Source organism: Tursiops truncatus, chromosome 3 (assembly GCF_011762595.2).
Source record: "Tursiops truncatus isolate mTurTru1 chromosome 3, mTurTru1.mat.Y, whole genome shotgun sequence".
Taxonomy (NCBI): domain Eukaryota; kingdom Metazoa; phylum Chordata; class Mammalia; order Artiodactyla; family Delphinidae; genus Tursiops; species Tursiops truncatus.
The window spans coordinates 110304405-110322624 of NC_047036.1; the positions used below are offsets into that span (position 1 = coordinate 110304405).

The following is an 18220-nucleotide window of genomic DNA, read 5'->3' on the forward strand; positions in this document are numbered from 1 at the left end:
TCTATCTGTACTTCACTCCATGATTTCCTCCAGTTAACTGGATTTAACACAGTTCACATGGGGATGATGCCCACATTCATATCTCCAGCCTAGACCTCTCCTTTGACTCCAGACCTATTTATCCAATTGCATATGTATATATATATAAAATGGCAGCTCAAGCTTAACAAATCTAAAGCTGAATTACTAATTCTCCCCTGTATCTGCTTCATGACCTGTATCCCCTGCCTTTCTCAAAGCCTCTATCAGAGTGTATTAGCTTCCTATTGCAGCAGTAAGTTTGCCACAAACTTGGTGGCTTAAAACAACACAAACTTATTCTCTTACAGTTCTGAAGGACAGAAGTCCAAAATTAATCTCACTGGCAGAACAAATATGTATGCAAGGTAATGCTCCCTCTAGAGGTTCAAAGAATAAATATGTATGCAAGGTAGTGCTCCCTCTAGAGGATCTAAGGGAGAATGCATTTCCTTGCTTTTTCCAGCCTCTAGAGCTGCATTCCTTGGCTTATGGCCTCTCCCTCCAATCTTCAAAGCCAGCAGTGTAGCAAACCTATTTTAGTCCTTAAACTGCCTCCTCCTTCTATGTTGTCACATTTTTTCCTGCCTCCCTCTTATGAGGATACTTGTGCTTGCAGTTAGGGCTTGCCCAGATAATCCACGATAACTCCCCATTTAAAAATCCTTAATTTGAACAAAAATGTTTACAATTTGCATGGAAACTCAAAAGACCCCAAATAGACAAAGCAATCTTGAGAAAGAAAAACAGAGCTGAACGCATCAGACTCCCTGACTTCAGACTATACTACAAAGCTACAGTCATCAAAACAGTATGGTATTGGCACAAAACTAGAAATATAGATCAATGGAACAGGATAGAAAGTCCAGAGATAAACCCACACACCTATGGCCACCTAATCTATGAGAAAGGAGGCAAGAATATACAATGGACAAAAGACAGTCTCTTCAGAAGTGGTGCTAGGAAAACTGGACAGCTACATGTAAAAGAATGAAATTAGAACATTCTCTAACACCATACACAAAAATAAACTCAAAATGGATTAAAGACCTAAATGTAAGGCCAGACACTAAAACTGTCAGAGGAAAACATAGGCAGAACGCTTTTTGCAATAAACTGCAGCAAGACCTTTTTTGATCCACCTCTGAGAGTAATGAAAATAAAAAGAAACAAATGGGACCTAATGAAACTCTAAAGCTTTTGCACAGCAAAGAAAACCATAAACAAAATGAAAAGACAACCCACAGAATGGAAGAAAATATTTGCAAACAAAGTGACTGACAAGGAATCAATCTCCAAAATATACAAACAGCTCATGCAGCTCAATATCAGACAAACAAACAACCCAATCAAAAACGGGGCAGAAGACCTAAATAGACATTTCTCCAAAGAAGACATACAGGTGGCCAAAAAGCATGTGAAAAGCTGCTTAACATCACTAATTATTAGAGAAGTGCAAATCAAAAGTACAATGAGGTTATCACCTCCCACCAGTCAGAATGGCCATCATCAAAAATTCTACCAACAATATATGCTGGAGAGGGTGTGGCAAAAAGGGAGCCCTCCTACACTGTTGGTAGGAATGTAAATTGGTACAGCCATTATGGAGAACACTATGGAGTTTCCTTAAAAAACTAAAAACAGAGTTACCATATGATCCAGCAATCCCACTCCTGAGCATATATCTGGAGAAAACCATAATTTGAAAAGATCCATGCACCTTAATGTTCATTGTAGCATTATTTACTATAGGCAAGACATGGAAGCAGCCTAAATGTCCATCCAAAGAGGAGTAGAAAAAGAAGATGTGATACACACACACACACACTGGAATATTACTCAGCCATAAAAAAGAATGAAATAATGCCATTTGAAGCAACATGAATGGACCTAGAGATTCTCATACTGAGTGAAGTAAGTCAGACAGAAAGACAAATATCATATGATATCACTTACATGTGGAATCTAAAAAAATGATACAAATGAACTTATTACAAAATAGAAATAGAGTCACAGATGTAGAAAACAAACTTATGGTTACCGGGGGGAAAGAGTGGGGGAGGGATAAATTGGGAGATTGGGATTGACATATACACATTACTATAGATAAAATCGACAACTAATATGGACCTATTGTATAGCACAAGGAACTCTACTCAGTACTCTGTAATGACCTATATGGGAAAAGAATCTTAAAAAAAAGTGGATATATGTATATGTATAACTGATTCACTTTGCTGTACAGCAGAAACGAACACAACATTGTAAATCAACTATACGCCAATAAAGAAAAGTAAAAAAAATCATAATCATACCTGCAAAATCCCTTTTGCTGTATAAGGTGACATTCATAGGTTCTGAGGATTAGGATGTGGACATCTTGGGGGCCATTATTCATCCCACCACACATAGTAAATGGCATCACCATTCTACAGTTGCTTAAATTATTATTATTATTACAATTATTATGATTCCTTTCCCTCAAACCTTACATTCAATCGAGCAGAAAATCTTTTGGGGTCTACATTTAAAATATAGCAAGACTTTGATAGCTTCTTACCACCTCCACTGCTGCCATCATCTTGCCCAGATTATTTCAGTGACCAATATCTCTGTTCTATCTTCCAGTCTGCCCTTAACTGAGCAGCAGATTGACTCTTTAAAAATGTCAGATTATGTCACTCCCCTAATTAAAACACCTGAATGTCTGGCTATCTCACTGGCCTTTGTTTACCCCTGACTTCGCCACATCCTACTCTCCCCTTCCTGGCTGTGCTCCAGTCCCACTGGCCTTCCCTCTGCTCCCAGAGCGGGAGTCCCACCTGGCATTCAGATCTCAGATTCTGTTCACTTCCAGAGTGAGGCCCACTTAAAAAGAGTCTTCCAGTTCCTCTGTCCCTTTCAACCTGTAAATAGCTCTTACCATCTATAGCTCCCTAAAATTCTGATTTATGGTCTGTCTCCCCAGCTAGAATATAATTTCTAGGACTTGCTCATTCGTGGCTGTTTTCCAAGCACCTAGGCCAAAGTTTGGCACGCAGTAGGCGATAAATACTTGATGAAAAATGCACATGAATCTTCTTTGCTCCCTCCCACTGCTGACCACCTCTCCTAGGAGCTGGGGAGTGTGTGGAAAACAAAGAAGGATGTGGCCGGCTGTGCCCCAGAACTGGAAGCTCCCCCCTCCCTCAGAGAGATGTACCTGGAGGACTTTCTGGGCCTGCACGTCGACCACGAGGACTCTGCTCAGCGTGGGCTGGGCCACGTAGATGTAGCGGTGCCTGACATTCACTGCTGAGGCCCACTGGCAGGGATGGGTGGCGCCTCCTTCCCTTTGAGGACAGATTTCTTCCTGTAAAGGAGATAGGTTGCCATATGTCTTCTTAATTTCCTGTTCCTCCATCATTGCTGGGTTCCCTCTCCCCGACCCTGCTCTGTCCCTTTCTTCCTGTCTCAGAATTCTTCACATCCAAAGAGTACGGCACTTGAGCCCTCCCGAATCACCAGGTATTCACTCCACGTTCGTTCATCTTTCACCTCCTCCCGCTCTTACTGAGGCTGTAACTCGCTTTGCTGGCCTCTCAGTCAGCAGCTGCGTGGTCCGTGTTCTTCCACTCTTGTGAGCTACCTTCTCCCTTTCCTCATCCCCATCCATCGTATAAACAACTTCTGTCAATGACCAGACTCCTGAAGGAGTTACCTATGCACTCTCAGCTTCCTCACCTCTCACAAGCTCCTTAATCCTCTGGCTCTAGTCCTCAGCACAGAGCTGGTGGTGTTCTCACCGAGCTCCAGGCTGACTTCTCAGTTATTACATTTAAGCTCTGCCATCATTTTATTTGAACTTGGGGCATCATCTGACAGCGTCTTGACTACTCCTTGGTTCTTTTCCCTCCATCCTCCCCAGTGGCCGATCCTTCTCTGTTGCTCAGTCCTACTCTGTTTGCTGATCTCTAGATGCCGGGATGCTCAGAGGTCGCTCCTGGACGACTTCTCTGAAATCCACTCCCTTTGCTAATCTTTGTTAGCCACGCCTATGACTTTAGACACAATCTACGTGCTTACAACTTCCAAATTCATATCTTTAGCTCAGTCCTCTTCTCGGAACTCCAGACTTAGCCACTTCCTAGGTCTACTTGGCTCTTTAATTTACATCTCAAATGTATAAGTCCAAAATCAACTCTCAACTTTGCCTCCCAATCCTGCTCATTCCACTCAAATAAATGGCAGCTCCCTTGTTTTAATTCCTTAGACCAAACCTTTCAGGTCATCTTTGACTGCTTTCTCTCCCCATGCCCTCAGCCTTCATCCAATGCATCAAAAATCATTTCAGTTTTACCTTCAAGAATATATTCAGAATTAAACTTTCCGACCACTGCCACCTCTGTCACCTTGGCTCAAGCCACATCTGTCCGCTGAGTAACGGCTACAGCATTCAGACTGTGCTCCTTGATTCCACCCTGGCCTCCTGCTAGTTGTTCTTGACACAGAAACCACAGGGATCACTGTGAAATACAAGTCAGCTCAACTCCCTCCACCACAGTAACATTCTTTCTTGCTCAGAACAGGGTCCAAGTCTTCCCTGAAGCCAACTAGGCCCTGAACACTCTGGCTCCTCTGCCCATCTCTGCCTTTTTTCTCCTTTTCCCATCCATCCTGTGCACACGGCATGCTTGCTCTTCTGCGCTCACACCACCCTCCTGCACCAGGGCCTGTGTAGCTGGCTGTTCGTCAGATGTCTACCTGGTTTATTTCCTTATGTCCTTTGGGTGTCAGCTTACGTGTCGTCTTCTTGAGACACCCTCTCTGGTCTCACCTAGCTTAGCGCCCCGGCATCCTCACTGCCTCACCTTGCTGCGTTTCTCATCTACCACCTGACCTTCTGCGTTTGTTTGTCTACCTGTGTTTAGTCTTTCTTTTTTCACCAGATAGTAAGCACCTTGAGAGCACACCCTTTGTTGGGCTCACTGCCATACTCTTAGCACCTAGTAAAGCACCTGACACAGAATTGGTGCCTAAAATATATTTGTTGAATGAATAAATGAGAGAAAGGGGGACCTTCTTTTCCCTTAGTCTTCCACGATACACATTCTCATTCTCCTCATGACTCTTGTCCAACACTGTCTCAACCTTTGTGGTTCCCCTCGGTGCATCTGCCCTTAACTGCTGATGCCTCCCAGGGTTCTGTGCTAGGCGCCCGACTCAAATCACTCCCGTGCACCCTCGGCGATCGGGTCTCCCATCCGGGCTTTCGTCAGTACCCTCATGCTGATGGCTCCCAGATATGTGTCTTTAGCTCAGAACCACCTTCCCCAGTTCCCACGCGGTTCCCCTACAGCCACCTCATACACAACCATCCACGTCTGAACCAGTCCTCGCTCCATCCCTGCTCCTCCTCTGGGTCCTCATCACCCTCTGGTCAGCCAAGTCCAAAGCAGGAACACCATCTTTGATTCTTCCTTCTCCCACACAGGTCACTGTGAATTAGTCATCGAGGACTACAGAGATTGCCTCCTAAATCTCGGAGTTCTTCTACTTTCCATCTCCAGCCACGTTTCTTTCCTAAATGGCTGCGATAGCTTTGAAACAGGTCTTTCTCCTTTTACACTTGCCACTCTCTGTCATCATATTTAATCCTCACAATAACCCCAATATGCCTGTGAGAAAACGGAGGCTTACAGGGGTTAAGTCACTTTTCTAAAGCCACTTAGACTGCTGAGTGACAGAGGTGGGACCTGAACCCACCTGTGCAGATCCTGTTCTAAAGCCTGTGCCCTCGCCTATTAATCCTGCCACTTCCTGCTGGGCAAAGTGGACATCTCATCCAGCAGAGGGGCCGGAGATGAGATGCCAACCTCCTACTCACTCAGCACTTGAGAAAGAGGGTCAGCTCATTGTGACCCTCCTGTGACGTCCTAGACATTTTTTAGATGAGGAAAATGTTATTTGGGACTGTTCCATAGCTCACGGAGGTCTTGTGTTGCCTGAAATGCCTACAAGACCTCTCTTACTGTGTCTTGTTCTAGTTTCTTCGGAAAACTGAGCCCTGGTTAGCATTTGAGAGATGTCCCCTAGAAGCTACAGGTTAGGTTATCGCAAATATATGAGAAATTAGTGCCAATGTGGTGGGTTACAATTATTCAAACCTAACTGCTGGAAATTAACTAGGACCACTCTTTCTCGATGGTTTTGTGGCTGTCACGTGGAGGGAAAACTTATCAGAGGTAATACTTTAAAACATGATTCATTCAAAGGAAATAGCCTGGAAAACAGCTGCTCCCAAGTTGCAAATGTGAGAAATGCGACGCTCTGAGGCACACCACCGGCCAGGACAGCAAGGCAACACACTCGTTTCAGGAACTTGTCTGGGCCAGGCCCACTTGCTCCATTAGCTCCAACTGTGACTATGTCCCAGTTTATCCACTGTCTGTCTTCAAGGAGAGGGCACGTGGGGGCTTTTAGATGACTCTTGGATTAATGCCATACTTCTACCTTCAAGTCGCTAGGGATTAGTAGAAGAGGTCAGACCTCGAGCAAGAAACCCCCAACGCAACACCAAGTGGGATACCAGTGGGCGGGACGGAGCCGTGGGGCGGGGAAGCACAGCTCTGGAGGATGCCTCCTGACAGCTGGGTCTTGAGGGTTGGAAGGGTTTTTCTGGACCTGCTACCTGCAATCATCTCTTTTGCCTCTGCCCACTGCATGTCACGTTGCCACTTTTTACCTGGCCTCTTATTTGTTCACAGCAGCTCTGATGCGTGGGCCATTCACACATCTCAAGCTCTCTCCCCCGTTCCCTGGAGGCCACTGAGGGACTCCAAGCTCTAAAGTCTACTCAGTGCTTCCCATTCCCACCACCACTGGCTTAACCCAGGTCACCGCCCTCACCTGGGTGATCACAACAGCCTCTTCACCCCCTTCTGTGTTTCTAGTGCAACCCTTCTGATCATTACCCGCCGTGAGGCCCTGCACAGGTCCCAAAGCACCCTGATCCTGGCCATCCTTCACTTGAAGTTCTTCAGTGCTTCCCATGAGAACTCCTCAGCTTTGACCCTTACCTACGGTCATCCTAAGTCTGAGGCCCTTCCCACATCCATTCGTCCCTCCAGGCATAGAGAATATTTACGGTTCCCTGATGTTTTATGCCTCTGTGCTCCATATTCATGACACTTCCTCTCGAAACCCATCACCAATTCCCATCTGTTCTTCACAGCTGAGTCCAGGCATCACCTGCCCCAGGAGCCTTCTCTGACTTTGTCCCCCAAGGTCTGGAGAGGCCTCTCTCCTCAATGTTCCAGTGCACCTTACACATCCTTCTAGCGGCACTTGTTTGGCAGCTGTCTGTTCACACTTCTGTTTCCGTCATTTGACTGTGAACCCGCAGAGGCCAGGAACCCATCCGTCCGCCCTGGGCCTCCCCTCAGGCTCAGTGCATGGAAGTGGCCGCTGGAGGAAGGAATGAGAGTTTAAGCCTCATGTGCTCCTTCCTTAGCCTTGAACCACATCTGGAGCCACATCACAGGTAGCAAATGGAATTTAAGAAATCAAGCGGCACACATGGTGAAAGGCTGCCTCTCGGGATGCTGTGTGTGAGGTGGATGTGCCCCAGGCACAGACACTTACGTAGCTCATGAAGATCTTCTCCGTGGGTCTGAGGTGCCTCTGGATCTCACAGTCCACCGGGTGCAGGATGATTATGCCATCGTCGGAGAAGATGTAGAACATGTTTCCCACACTGAGGCCTGCGAGGAGCAAGCACAGCCATACTTAGGCCCCTCCTGGCAGTTGGTCCCCAGGCAGGGCCACGTATCACATCAGGCACAGATGAAACCTACAGTCTGGCTGCGTCTGATACAGGCACAGAGCGCAAGGCCTGGTCGAGGTGGGGTGAAGAGAGACGAGCAGGCGGTGTGTGGGGAGCGAGTGCCCGAGGGCCGCGAATCAATATGTACACCGAGGGCTCTGCAATCCCCAGGCTGTCCTCCCAGACACGCGTACCTGTGCCAGGTCATCCAGGGCCGGCCACCAACCCACGTTTTCAAATGAGTGATAGCCTTGGCTTTGACATACATTTGACCTTTTCTGTTCCGAAAGGCAAAGTCTCCCGTGGTCCTTGTCAACCAGTCAAATCGGAATGGATCAGGTGATGCCAAAAAAGCAAAGGCTTTTATTTTTTTTAAACACGTTTATGTACAGTGCTGCTACCTGGGATGTGAGGGCCTAAGCAAGCTGTGGCTGGTATTCCTTTGTCCAAACCGGGCCTGTCTGTGCCTGAGACCCTTCCTTCAAGACAGTTTGCTCCAACATCTGCCCTACCAGTTTCCCTACAGCAGCCCCAGGCCAGGCGACGGAGCCCACAGCCTGGTTCGGCCACCTGCCTGCACCCCCATCCCAGCCCAGGACTGTCTGGGGAGAAATCTCCTTAGACCAGCAGAGAAGGGGCCTTGGGGACAAGTTAGTTCAGCCTCCTTATTTTAAAGACAAAGAACCTGAGGTCCAAGATGGGGAGGGGCTGGGTTGAGGCCATGTGCCTTTGTGCCCAAGCGGGGGTCAGACCCCGAGCCCCAGCCCTGGGCTCTGTCCCTTCACCCTGCTCTCCATAAAAGGTCCACATGGCACAAGGGTGGGTAAGGTCTAGAGTTCTCCCTCTTTCTCCCCTCCCCTTCCTCCTTCCCTTCATTTCATTTGAAGGTAAAACATTGAAAAGATTGCTATGAATTCTAAGAGAATTAGCGATGTGGAAAATTCTCTCTTTCCAGTCATGCTGAGAAAACCAGTGTACTGACTTAACTGACTAGCTGGGTAAGTTTTTAGTGAGTTAGAAAACAATGAAACAGGCAAATAGGAATCACCGTTCCACTTGCTTTCAGGGGCTCTGCAGGTCATTTTCACCAGAGCCTGTGGTTCCCAGTGTGGACAGAGGTCTCTGACTGTGTGACACAGCCTCACCTGCCTCTGGTTCTGTGCTGAGAGGGGCTCCGGGCAGGAGGGCTCCTGCCACTAAAGACAGCTAGACGCCAGCCTCTTAGAAACTGGGAGCACCTAGGAGCACTGCATAAGTCCCAGTGGGAATCCTGGGGTGCTGGACAGCCTGTCCTGAGAGCCAGACGAAGCAGGCCAGCGCCTCCTACACGGCCGCCCACTGTTTGGAGTGGGCTAGGCAGCACACATTCGCTCTGACTCCAGTCTATCCTGTTTCCAGGAGGACTTTCCCTTCTGTACACTCTCACCTGGGCACGCTTCTCTCATTCAAACCTGTAGGGGCCAGAGGGGGTCAAAGTCCCTGTAAGACCACAGACCCTGCAATAGCCTCCCAAGGTTTTTGGAGAATCAGTAGCTGGAAGAACCCACATGAGATGGAAAGCTTAGTAGAGCCCACGTGGGCTTTGCAGCTGTGGTTACACTGCAGGCTGAGCACCGGGCCTTGTCACAGTCGACAGTGCAATGTGAGGCTCAACAAGGCCTTGCTCCACAAATAACTGACTTCCAGAGAGCTGGCCTCACGAGCCAGCCCCTGGAAGGTTCTGCTCGTGATTAGCTTGACCAAGGGGGCACACAGGAGCTTTCTCTGCTTCTGCGCACCCATCATTTCACTGTTCCTATTGAGAGCTGACAGCGCCCTGGGGCCCTGCTGGCTTCTTTGCTTTTGCTTCTGTATTTCCCTACCTCCAGGCCTGGAGTTTGAGCAGGGAGGGGTGTGAGCAGCTAGCTGTCCAGGCGTGATGGAGTTTGTTCGCTGCTGGGTTGTCCAATATTAGCGCAGCACCAGCCAGCCTAAAGCCCCGAGGCAGCTGTGGGTCTTAAGTTGGCCTTTGGGCCTCCAGAGCTGCATTTAACACTTTCCAGGGCCTCCTGCATTCTCTGCAGGTCTCCACTTTTGAAATTTGGAAACACCCCTTAGAAAACACCTTTTAAAGACACAGAGCCAAAGCTCTCTGTGTGCACTGTGGCCCAGGGACTAAGTTCAGGTGGGGTCAAGGGACCACTGTCCATGATTAGCACCCGCTGCTCTGACTTTCCTCCTGAGGATTCCTAAAGCCCATTGGCAGCAATCCCTCATTTTCCGGGCTCTGCCTTTGTTTTGCTCCCAGACTTACTGTGTGAGCATTTGTGCCTGACATTCAGGAAGTCACTCTGAGTGCGTGTATGCGTGCATATGCTAGACTGTAGGTAACATGGCAGTTCTTAAGGAAAAAATATGAGGAAATACAACGGGTTTTAAAGGAGGAAATTTAGTGCTTAGCCCCGAAATTGCATGGTGCTCTCTGCTGCTTCTCATACCGTCCCTCTGTCCACCTGGCTGGAGAATAAGTTACCTCAGGGGATTTGGACTCTCTGGTGTAGGGGTTCATAGGTAGGGTTGGGGTCCACGAATGCACGTTCACCCCACAGAGCGACTCAGGCTCTTTAACCCAGTGCCCACATGTGCCTGCCATTTTTGGAGCCGTGTTATCAGACCATTTTTGACATACAAAAATGGCAATTTTGTATGGCCCAACCTAATATCTACAGATGGTTAGATACAAATTTAAAAAACCCATTCATTTAGAAATATACATGTAAACATACATGTACAGAAATCATGGTAGCTTTTTTATTCGGCATTTCCTCAAAGTATACACTAAACCCCAACGCCAGTATCAGTTACTGGAAAAAAGTTTAAGGCCCAGCTCTGGCCAGGACCCCTGCCAAGAAGCTGGCTTCAGTGGAGGTTTCAAAATTGCTTTAAATGGAAACTTTCGTTTTAAAAATTCTAATCGTCTAATGTCCGTTCAAGACACTAGTAAGTTGAAATCTGCCTCACGTGTGCCACTTGATTTTGACACGGACTTCCCGGCTCCCATCTGATTTGGCCCGTGGACCCCACCTGTGGGGACTGCTTGATGTCTGGAAAAGCTGTTGGCTTATGGAAAGATGGCCTGTTATGGGACCATGAACACACGTGAGCACAGGCACAACACAGAATAAGAAAGCTTGGTACCTTCTTCTCGCCATAGAATGTTTGCAACTGCAGCATCAGAGAACGGTGAAAGCAGGAATGTGATGGAGGGAAGGAAAAAAAAGAAAAAAGCAAGTTCAGAACCTTCCTTGTAGTGATTCAGTTCATGAACATACTGGTATCTAGTCCATCATGTTTAGAACCTGCACCACTCATGGCCCCAGCAATACTGAGGGGGGACGCTGGATGTGGACAAATGCTTCCAGGGCTCAGGACCCTTTTGGTTCCTAATGAATCAGGTTCCAGGATCACAGAAGCTAATGGGACTCTCCTCTTCTGTGGATGATAAAGAGCAAGCAACGTCTCTCCCAGACCTCCTGGACTACTTCCAGGAGCAAGCTGGTTTTCTGCTAGGATCCTCCCTAGGAAGACCATCTGCAATACTTCTGATTTTCTCCCTTGATGATAAAGACTCAGCTTAGAGCCTTTGATCAAGGGAAAGAGACCATGTCCGACACCCATATCCATGAAATCAACCTTGCAGGGTCTCTTGGGGAGCAGTAGCTACGAGGGAGAGCCTGCTTAGCGCCCCTGGTGGGCAACAATCCCTGGAGTAAAGACAGGTGTGTGAGAGTGCACAGGCCAGTTCCTGGGCCGTGGATGGGCAGCAGCAGCTGGTGCGCGGTTAGCATGAACACTTTTGTGGATGAGGGACAGAGCAAGTAGGAGGCAGAACTGGGGATATGATATGCGAACTTCCTTGTGGTCCTGGGTTCTGTCTGCTGTCCAGAGAGTTTCCCTGTCTATGCCTCCAGAGTTGTCTAGGCTTACAGGGAAGGTCTACCCACCTCTGGCCACCCTCTGTCCCCAGCTTTGAGCACAGAAGGACATGAGGTTTACCCCTGTCTCCAGGGGCTCATGATTGGTGGCTGTGGCCCTTGCCACCCAACATCCCCCAACCAGCTCAGTGAGGAGCTCAAAGGCAAGCGTGGACTCACGGGTCTTTCTAGCCGAGTCTTCGATGAAGAGGGAGGAAATATCTTCGTCCACGCCCACTTCATTTTTGGCAATGCAGGTATACGCCCCTGTGTCTTCATACCGAACACTGCTGATGTGGAGTTCGCTCCCATTGGCTGTAGAAGGGACAGTGCTCAGGGTGGCCTGTTCAGCTGGGACCTCCATCCTTCCTCCCTTCTCCCTTCTATTGAGAGTGTTGAGGTTAAAAGCACAGCCCCTCAGCAGGGCTGAGGGCAGCCAGTACCCTGATATACGCCCAGGAAGAGCTGGAACAGCAGAAATGAACTGCAGGTGACCTGGGACCTGATTGACGGCGTCTCATCATTGTGCTCACAAAGATCTGTGTGAGTCCAGAGAGCAGGGAAACGGGGAGATATCTGTTTGCTCCCCGAATGTCTGACTTAGAAACAAATCACTCCTCTCATTTCCACTCCTGGGGAGAGCGTCAGCTTGAACTTGATGGGAAAAATGGCACAGAGACACCGAGCGGAGCTCTTACCTAGAAGGGAAAGCTGTTTCGACATCTGGGTTGAGACATCCATGCCATTTTTTAGCCAAGTGATTCTGGGCATAGGAATGCCCTCTGCGTGACATCTCAGGCTAGCTGCCACTCCAGGTTCCTGTGCCTGGGTCTCTGGATAGACACGGATGACGGGTGGCACTGTGGGTGAGAGTTAGTGCTGGTGAGAAAACGCCTTCACCTGCCTCAGGCCTGTAGTCCAACTCTGAGACCCTGCCCAGAGGGCTGAACCGAGAGACAACTCTGGAGTTCTCTTTGTAACCAGCTTGCAAGCCCTAAAAGAAAGGGCTATAAAATGGATTGCCGACAATAAACACGTCAGGCTTTGTATGCTGTAATTCATGGCGTTCATCATTATTCTAAATATGATCAGAGAGACAATCCAAATATTTACGGCTGTTCAGCTGCTACACGTAAAGAGCAACAACTGCCAAAACTTACTTCTGAATGAATAAAATTCAGATATATTATTTCTCTTATCGGAAAGCCACTGGACAGGGGCTTAATCTCTTGCAAGGAAGTGCTTCACAAAGTACTTATGGGCACTGACTGGCAGGGCTCCTAATTACTGCTTTAGGGAAGACCATTGGTTTTCCAGTGGGTCATTTTTATTTTTCCACTTCTCATCCCCGGAACATGCGTGAGAGGCAAGTGTGCCCTCCTTGGCTCCTGACCCACCCATGGGTCCCGGAAGTCAAGTTCAGGGCTGGGGATGTGACCAGGCCCACTCATCAGATGAGCATCAGTACCCTCTACCCTCTGGCCTTTCCTACATGGGCTGTCTGTAGGGCAGGAAGCAGTGAGGACTGTCTGGAGGATCTTCCCTCCTACCCCTTGCTCTGGGCCCAGGAAGTAAAATAATTACCATTTTCAGTGGAACTGGGGGCTCTTACTTATTCATGCATGTTTCTCTACATACTTCCAAAAAGGGTTTATGAGAGCTTCTGTAAAGGCACCTGGATATTAAACTAAACAACAACAATAACAAAAACCACATCATACACCTTTTGGAAAGTTGGGAGATGCATTCTTTGCCTTGAAGCCAGCAACTACATTTTCCCAGAGTTATCTGGACACTCCTATTGTCCGATAAAAGAAAGTGACCCAGGGCAACTTTCCTGGTGGTCCTGTGGGTAAAACTCTGCGCTCCCAATGCAGGGGGTCTGGGTTCGATCCCTGGTCGGGGAACTAGATCCTGCATGCACGCTGCAACTAAGAGTTTGCATGCTGCAACTAAGAAGTCCACATGCCGCAACTGAGTCCGCATGCTGCAACTGAAAGATCCCGCATGCCACGACGCAAATCCCACGTGCCGCAATGAAGACCCAGCACAGCCTAAACAAATATTAAAAAAAAATAACTTAAAAAAAAAGAAAAGAAAGTGACCCAGTATGTTAGGAGAGAGATTTTTCTTGGGACTAGAGGTGGAACAAATTGACGCATATATAGAAGGAAGTGATAATGTTGATCCTAGAACGTGAAGATTTCTAGTGATCTGTGCTTGGGTAGGCTGAGGACAAAAGAAAAATTCTATTACCTTATTGTGAGAAACAGATGCTGCAGGTCCTGTCAAAACCCAGGAGGCTGGTAATAATCTGATCAACTTAGCCTGAGTTTCAAGTCTTTCCTCTGGTTGACCTATGGGGCAAAGTAGGGGGCCGAGGACAAAGCCAAATGGATAGCTGGCAAAGGGCACAAACCCACCTTCAGAGTGGCCAGAGCTGTTTCCATAACATGAGCTCAGAGGCACCCATGACTAACCACACACAGACCAAACAATAATAAAATCTGAGTCATTTCCTTGGTTTCTCTTTGTTTGCAGTTCTGGGGGAGAGTCCCAGGGTGTGGGAGAAGGTCCTTATCACGGGTCAGGCCACTTGGGATCGATGAAGTAAAAGGGGCTCTAGCTAAGGCGTATCTAGAGGACTGCTTAGAACACAGAAGTGGATCTCTCTTCTCTGACTCCCCTTGGTTCAAAGAAGGAAGAAATAGTAATTTATCTAGGAAAACTTCCTATACCCTGAATTTGGTAAAGAGAGGAATGGGGTTCAAGTCGAAGAGACAGCAGAGTTTTTTTCAAGAGGCTATGATTCAAAAGTACAGAGATAGAGACGGGGGACCTAGGAACACTGGACTGGTGGGGAGTTGGAGAAGGAGGTAGAGCAGCCCGGGTTCTAGAATGTGGGAGGCCAGGACCTGGGAGTGAATAACCTTGGGCTCCTGCTAGATCACCATTTATTTATATAGGCCTGCCAAGCAACCACACAGTAAACTTGAAGAAGGTGAGGGAAGAATCAATAGAGATAGAAGCAGAAAGGAACGAATCAATTTGCCAAAAAAGAGTGGAACTGATAAATCTGAGACCTGGATGTTCGTGAAAATGAATAAAGGAGCCAAATTTCTGGGAGATTAAAAAATATGGAAGTACTTTGTTCAATTATAGGTAATAAACATGAAGCGCTCAATGAAATGAATCACTTAAAAGGAAACTTTAAAGTATTGACATGGAATCAAGAAGAGAGCATTTAAAACATTTTAAAGCACTGCTTTTCAGTTATGCAGTGACTAAGTTCTAGAGATCTGTTATATAATATAGGGCCTATAATAAGCAATATTATGTTGTGCACGTAAATATCTATTAAGAGAGTAGATCTCATGTTAAGTGTTCTCACCACAAAAACGAACAAAAAAGAAAAACAAAGTGGAGGTGATGGGTATGTCTGTTACCTTGATTGTGGTGGTGGTATCCTAGGCGTATACATGTACAAATTCATCAAATTGTATAGATTAAATATGTGCAGTTTTTTTGTATATAAATTATACCTGTATAAAGCTGTTTTTTTTTCTTTTTCTCTGCTGTCTCAATTATCCTTTATTTGTAGTTTACCTTGAATTACTCTGGTAACCTATTCAGGTTTTTTTTTTTTTCTTCAATTCACAGTGTCTTGGCACACCTATGTCGCCCACCGGTTCCTTTACAAAGAAAGTTCATAAAGCTGTTTTTAAAAAGGCGCTACTAACCCCCAAAGAACCCTGATTAGTTTCATAGGGAAGTTCTTTTGTACATTTCAGGAACAGATAATTCCTACAGCATACAGCAGAGAAGATGTCCCAAATTTTATAATGAAGCTGTATAACCTGGACATGGAAACCTGCCAAAGAGAGCACAAAATAGATGATTACAGACCTAACTCACTCAGTACTAGATATACCCAAATCCCAAGTAAAATATTAGCAAATCAGGATTCTGGACAAGATGGTAGAGTAGAAGGACTTGTGCTCACCTCCTCTCACAAAAACACCAAAATCACAACTAACTGTTGAACATCCATCGACAAAAAAGACTGGAACCTACCAAAAGAAGATATTTTACATCCAAAGACAAAGAAGAAGCCACAAAGAGACAGGAGGAGGGGAGCTTTTGCAATACAATCAAATTCCATACCTGCCGGTGGGTGACACACAAACTGGAAAATAATTATATCACAGAGGTTCCCCCACAGGAGTGAGAGTTCTGAGCCCCATGTTAGGCTCCCCATCCTGAGGGTCTGGCATCAGGAGGAGGAACCCCCAGAGCATTTGACTTTGAAGGCCAGTAGGGCTTGAGTGCAGGAGCTCCACAGGACTGGGGGAAACAAAGACTCCACTATTGGAGGATGCACACAAGACTTCACATGCACTGGGACCCAGCACAAAGCAGTGACTCCATAGGAGCCTGGGCTAGACCTACCTGAGGGTTTTGGAGGGTCTCATGGGGAGGCAGGGGTTGGCTATGGCTCACTGTGGGGGCAAGGACACTGGTGGTGGAGGGCTCAGAATACTGATCAGTGTGAGCTCTCTATTTTGGCAATGAGACCTGGGGCCACCCCGCAGCCTGCAGACTCCACTGTGGGATGCTTCTGGCCAAACAACCGGCAGGGTGGGAATCCAGCCCCACCCATCAGCAGACAGGCTTCCTAAAGTTGTACTGAGCTTACAGCTGCCTCTAAACACAACACTTGACACGGCCCTGCCCAAGAGAGGGACAAAACCCAGCTCCACCCACCAGACGGCAGGCAACAGTCCTTCCCACCAGGAAGCCTGCACAAGCAGCAGGACCAACCTCACCTACTGGGGGGCAGACATCAGAAGCAAGAAGAACTATGATCCTGCAGCCTGTGGAAAGGAGACCACAAACATAGAAATTTAGACAAAATGAGATGGCAGAGGAATATGTCCCAGACGAAGGAACAAGATAAAAACCCAGAAGAACAACTAAGTGAAGTGGAGATACACAATCTACACGAAAAAAAGAATTCAGAGTAATAATAGTAAAGATGACCCAAGATCTCATAAAAAGAATGGAGGCACAGACTGAGAAGATACAGGAAATGTTTAACAAAGAGCTAGAAGATCTAAAGAACAAACAAACAGAGATGAACAATACAATAACTGAAATGAAAAATACACTAGAAGGAATCAATAGCAGAGTAAATGAGGCAGAAGAATGGTAAGTGAGCTGGAAGACAGAATGGTGGAAATCATTACTGTGGGACAGAATAAAGAAAAAAGAATGAAAAGAAATGAGGACAATCTAAGAGACCTCTGGGACAACATTAAATGCACCAACATTCACCTTATAGAGGTCCCAGAAGGAGAAGAGAGAGAAAGGACCTGAGAAAATATTCAAAGAGATAACAGCTGAAAATATCCCTAACATGGGAAAGGAAACAGTCATCCAAGTCCAGGAAGTGCAGAGAGTCCCAGGCAGGATAAAACCAAGGAGTAACACACCAAGACACATAGTAATTGACAAAAATTAAAGACAAAGAAAAAATATTAAAATCAACAAGGAAGGGCTTCCCTGGTGGTGCAGTGGTTGAGAGTCCGCCTGCCGATGCAGGGGACACAGGTTCGTGCCCCCGTCCGGGAAGATCCCACATGCTGTGGAGTGGCTGGGCCCATAAGCCATGGCTGCTGAGCCTGTGCGTCCGGAGCCTGTGCTCCACAACGGGAGAGGCCACAACAGTGGGAGGCCCGTGTACCGCAAAAAAAAAAAAAAAAAATCAACAAGGAAAAAGCAACAAATAACATACAAGGGAATTCCCACAAGGTTATCAGCTGATTTTTCAGCAGAAACTCTGCAGGCCAGAAGGGAGTGGCATGATATATTTAAAATGATGAAAGGGAAAAACTTACAGCCAAGAATACTCTACCCAGAAAGGCTCTCATTCAAATTCGACAGAGAAACGAAAACCTATACAGATAAGCAAAAGCTAAGAGAGTTCAGCACCACCAGCCCAGCTTTGCAACAAATGCTAAAGGAACTTCTGTAGGCTGAAAGGAAAAGGACACACTAGAAACAAGAAATGAGAAAGCTCACCAGTAAAGTCAAACATATAGTAAAGGAAGGAAATCATCTGCACACAAATATGATGTCAAAACCAGAAATTGTGAGAAAAGGAGAGTACAAATGCAGGATATTGGAAATGCATTGGAAATTAAGAGACCAACAACTTAAAATAATCTTGTATATGTATAGACTGCTATATCAAAACCTTATGGGAACCACAAACCAAAAATCTACATTAGATACATACAAAAAACCAAAAAGTAGTCCAAACACAACACTAAAGATAGTCGTCAAATCCCAAGAGAATAGAACAAAGAGGAAGGGAAGGAAAAAGTCCTTCAAAAAGATATCCAAAAAAATTAACAAAATGGCTCTAAGAACACATATATTGATG

The 18220-nt window shown here is 46.7% G+C and overlaps 1 protein-coding gene across 2 annotated transcripts in view; it reads right to left on the minus strand.

The window, feature by feature from the left end:
- FSTL4 (follistatin like 4) overlaps window positions 1-18220 on the minus strand; it is a 440615-nt gene that overhangs the window by 17485 nt on the left and 404910 nt on the right. For both annotated transcript variants that reach the window (XM_073802526.1, XM_019924423.3), the window contains exons 9-13: window positions 12474-12635; window positions 11956-12090; window positions 11000-11026; window positions 7642-7760; window positions 3221-3370 (exon numbers count right to left, since the gene is read on the minus strand). In XM_073802526.1, coding sequence (XP_073658627.1) covers window positions 3221-3370; window positions 7642-7760; window positions 11000-11026; window positions 11956-12090; window positions 12474-12635 — 593 coding nt within the window. The remainder of the gene's footprint in view (window positions 1-3220; window positions 3371-7641; window positions 7761-10999; window positions 11027-11955; window positions 12091-12473; window positions 12636-18220) is intronic.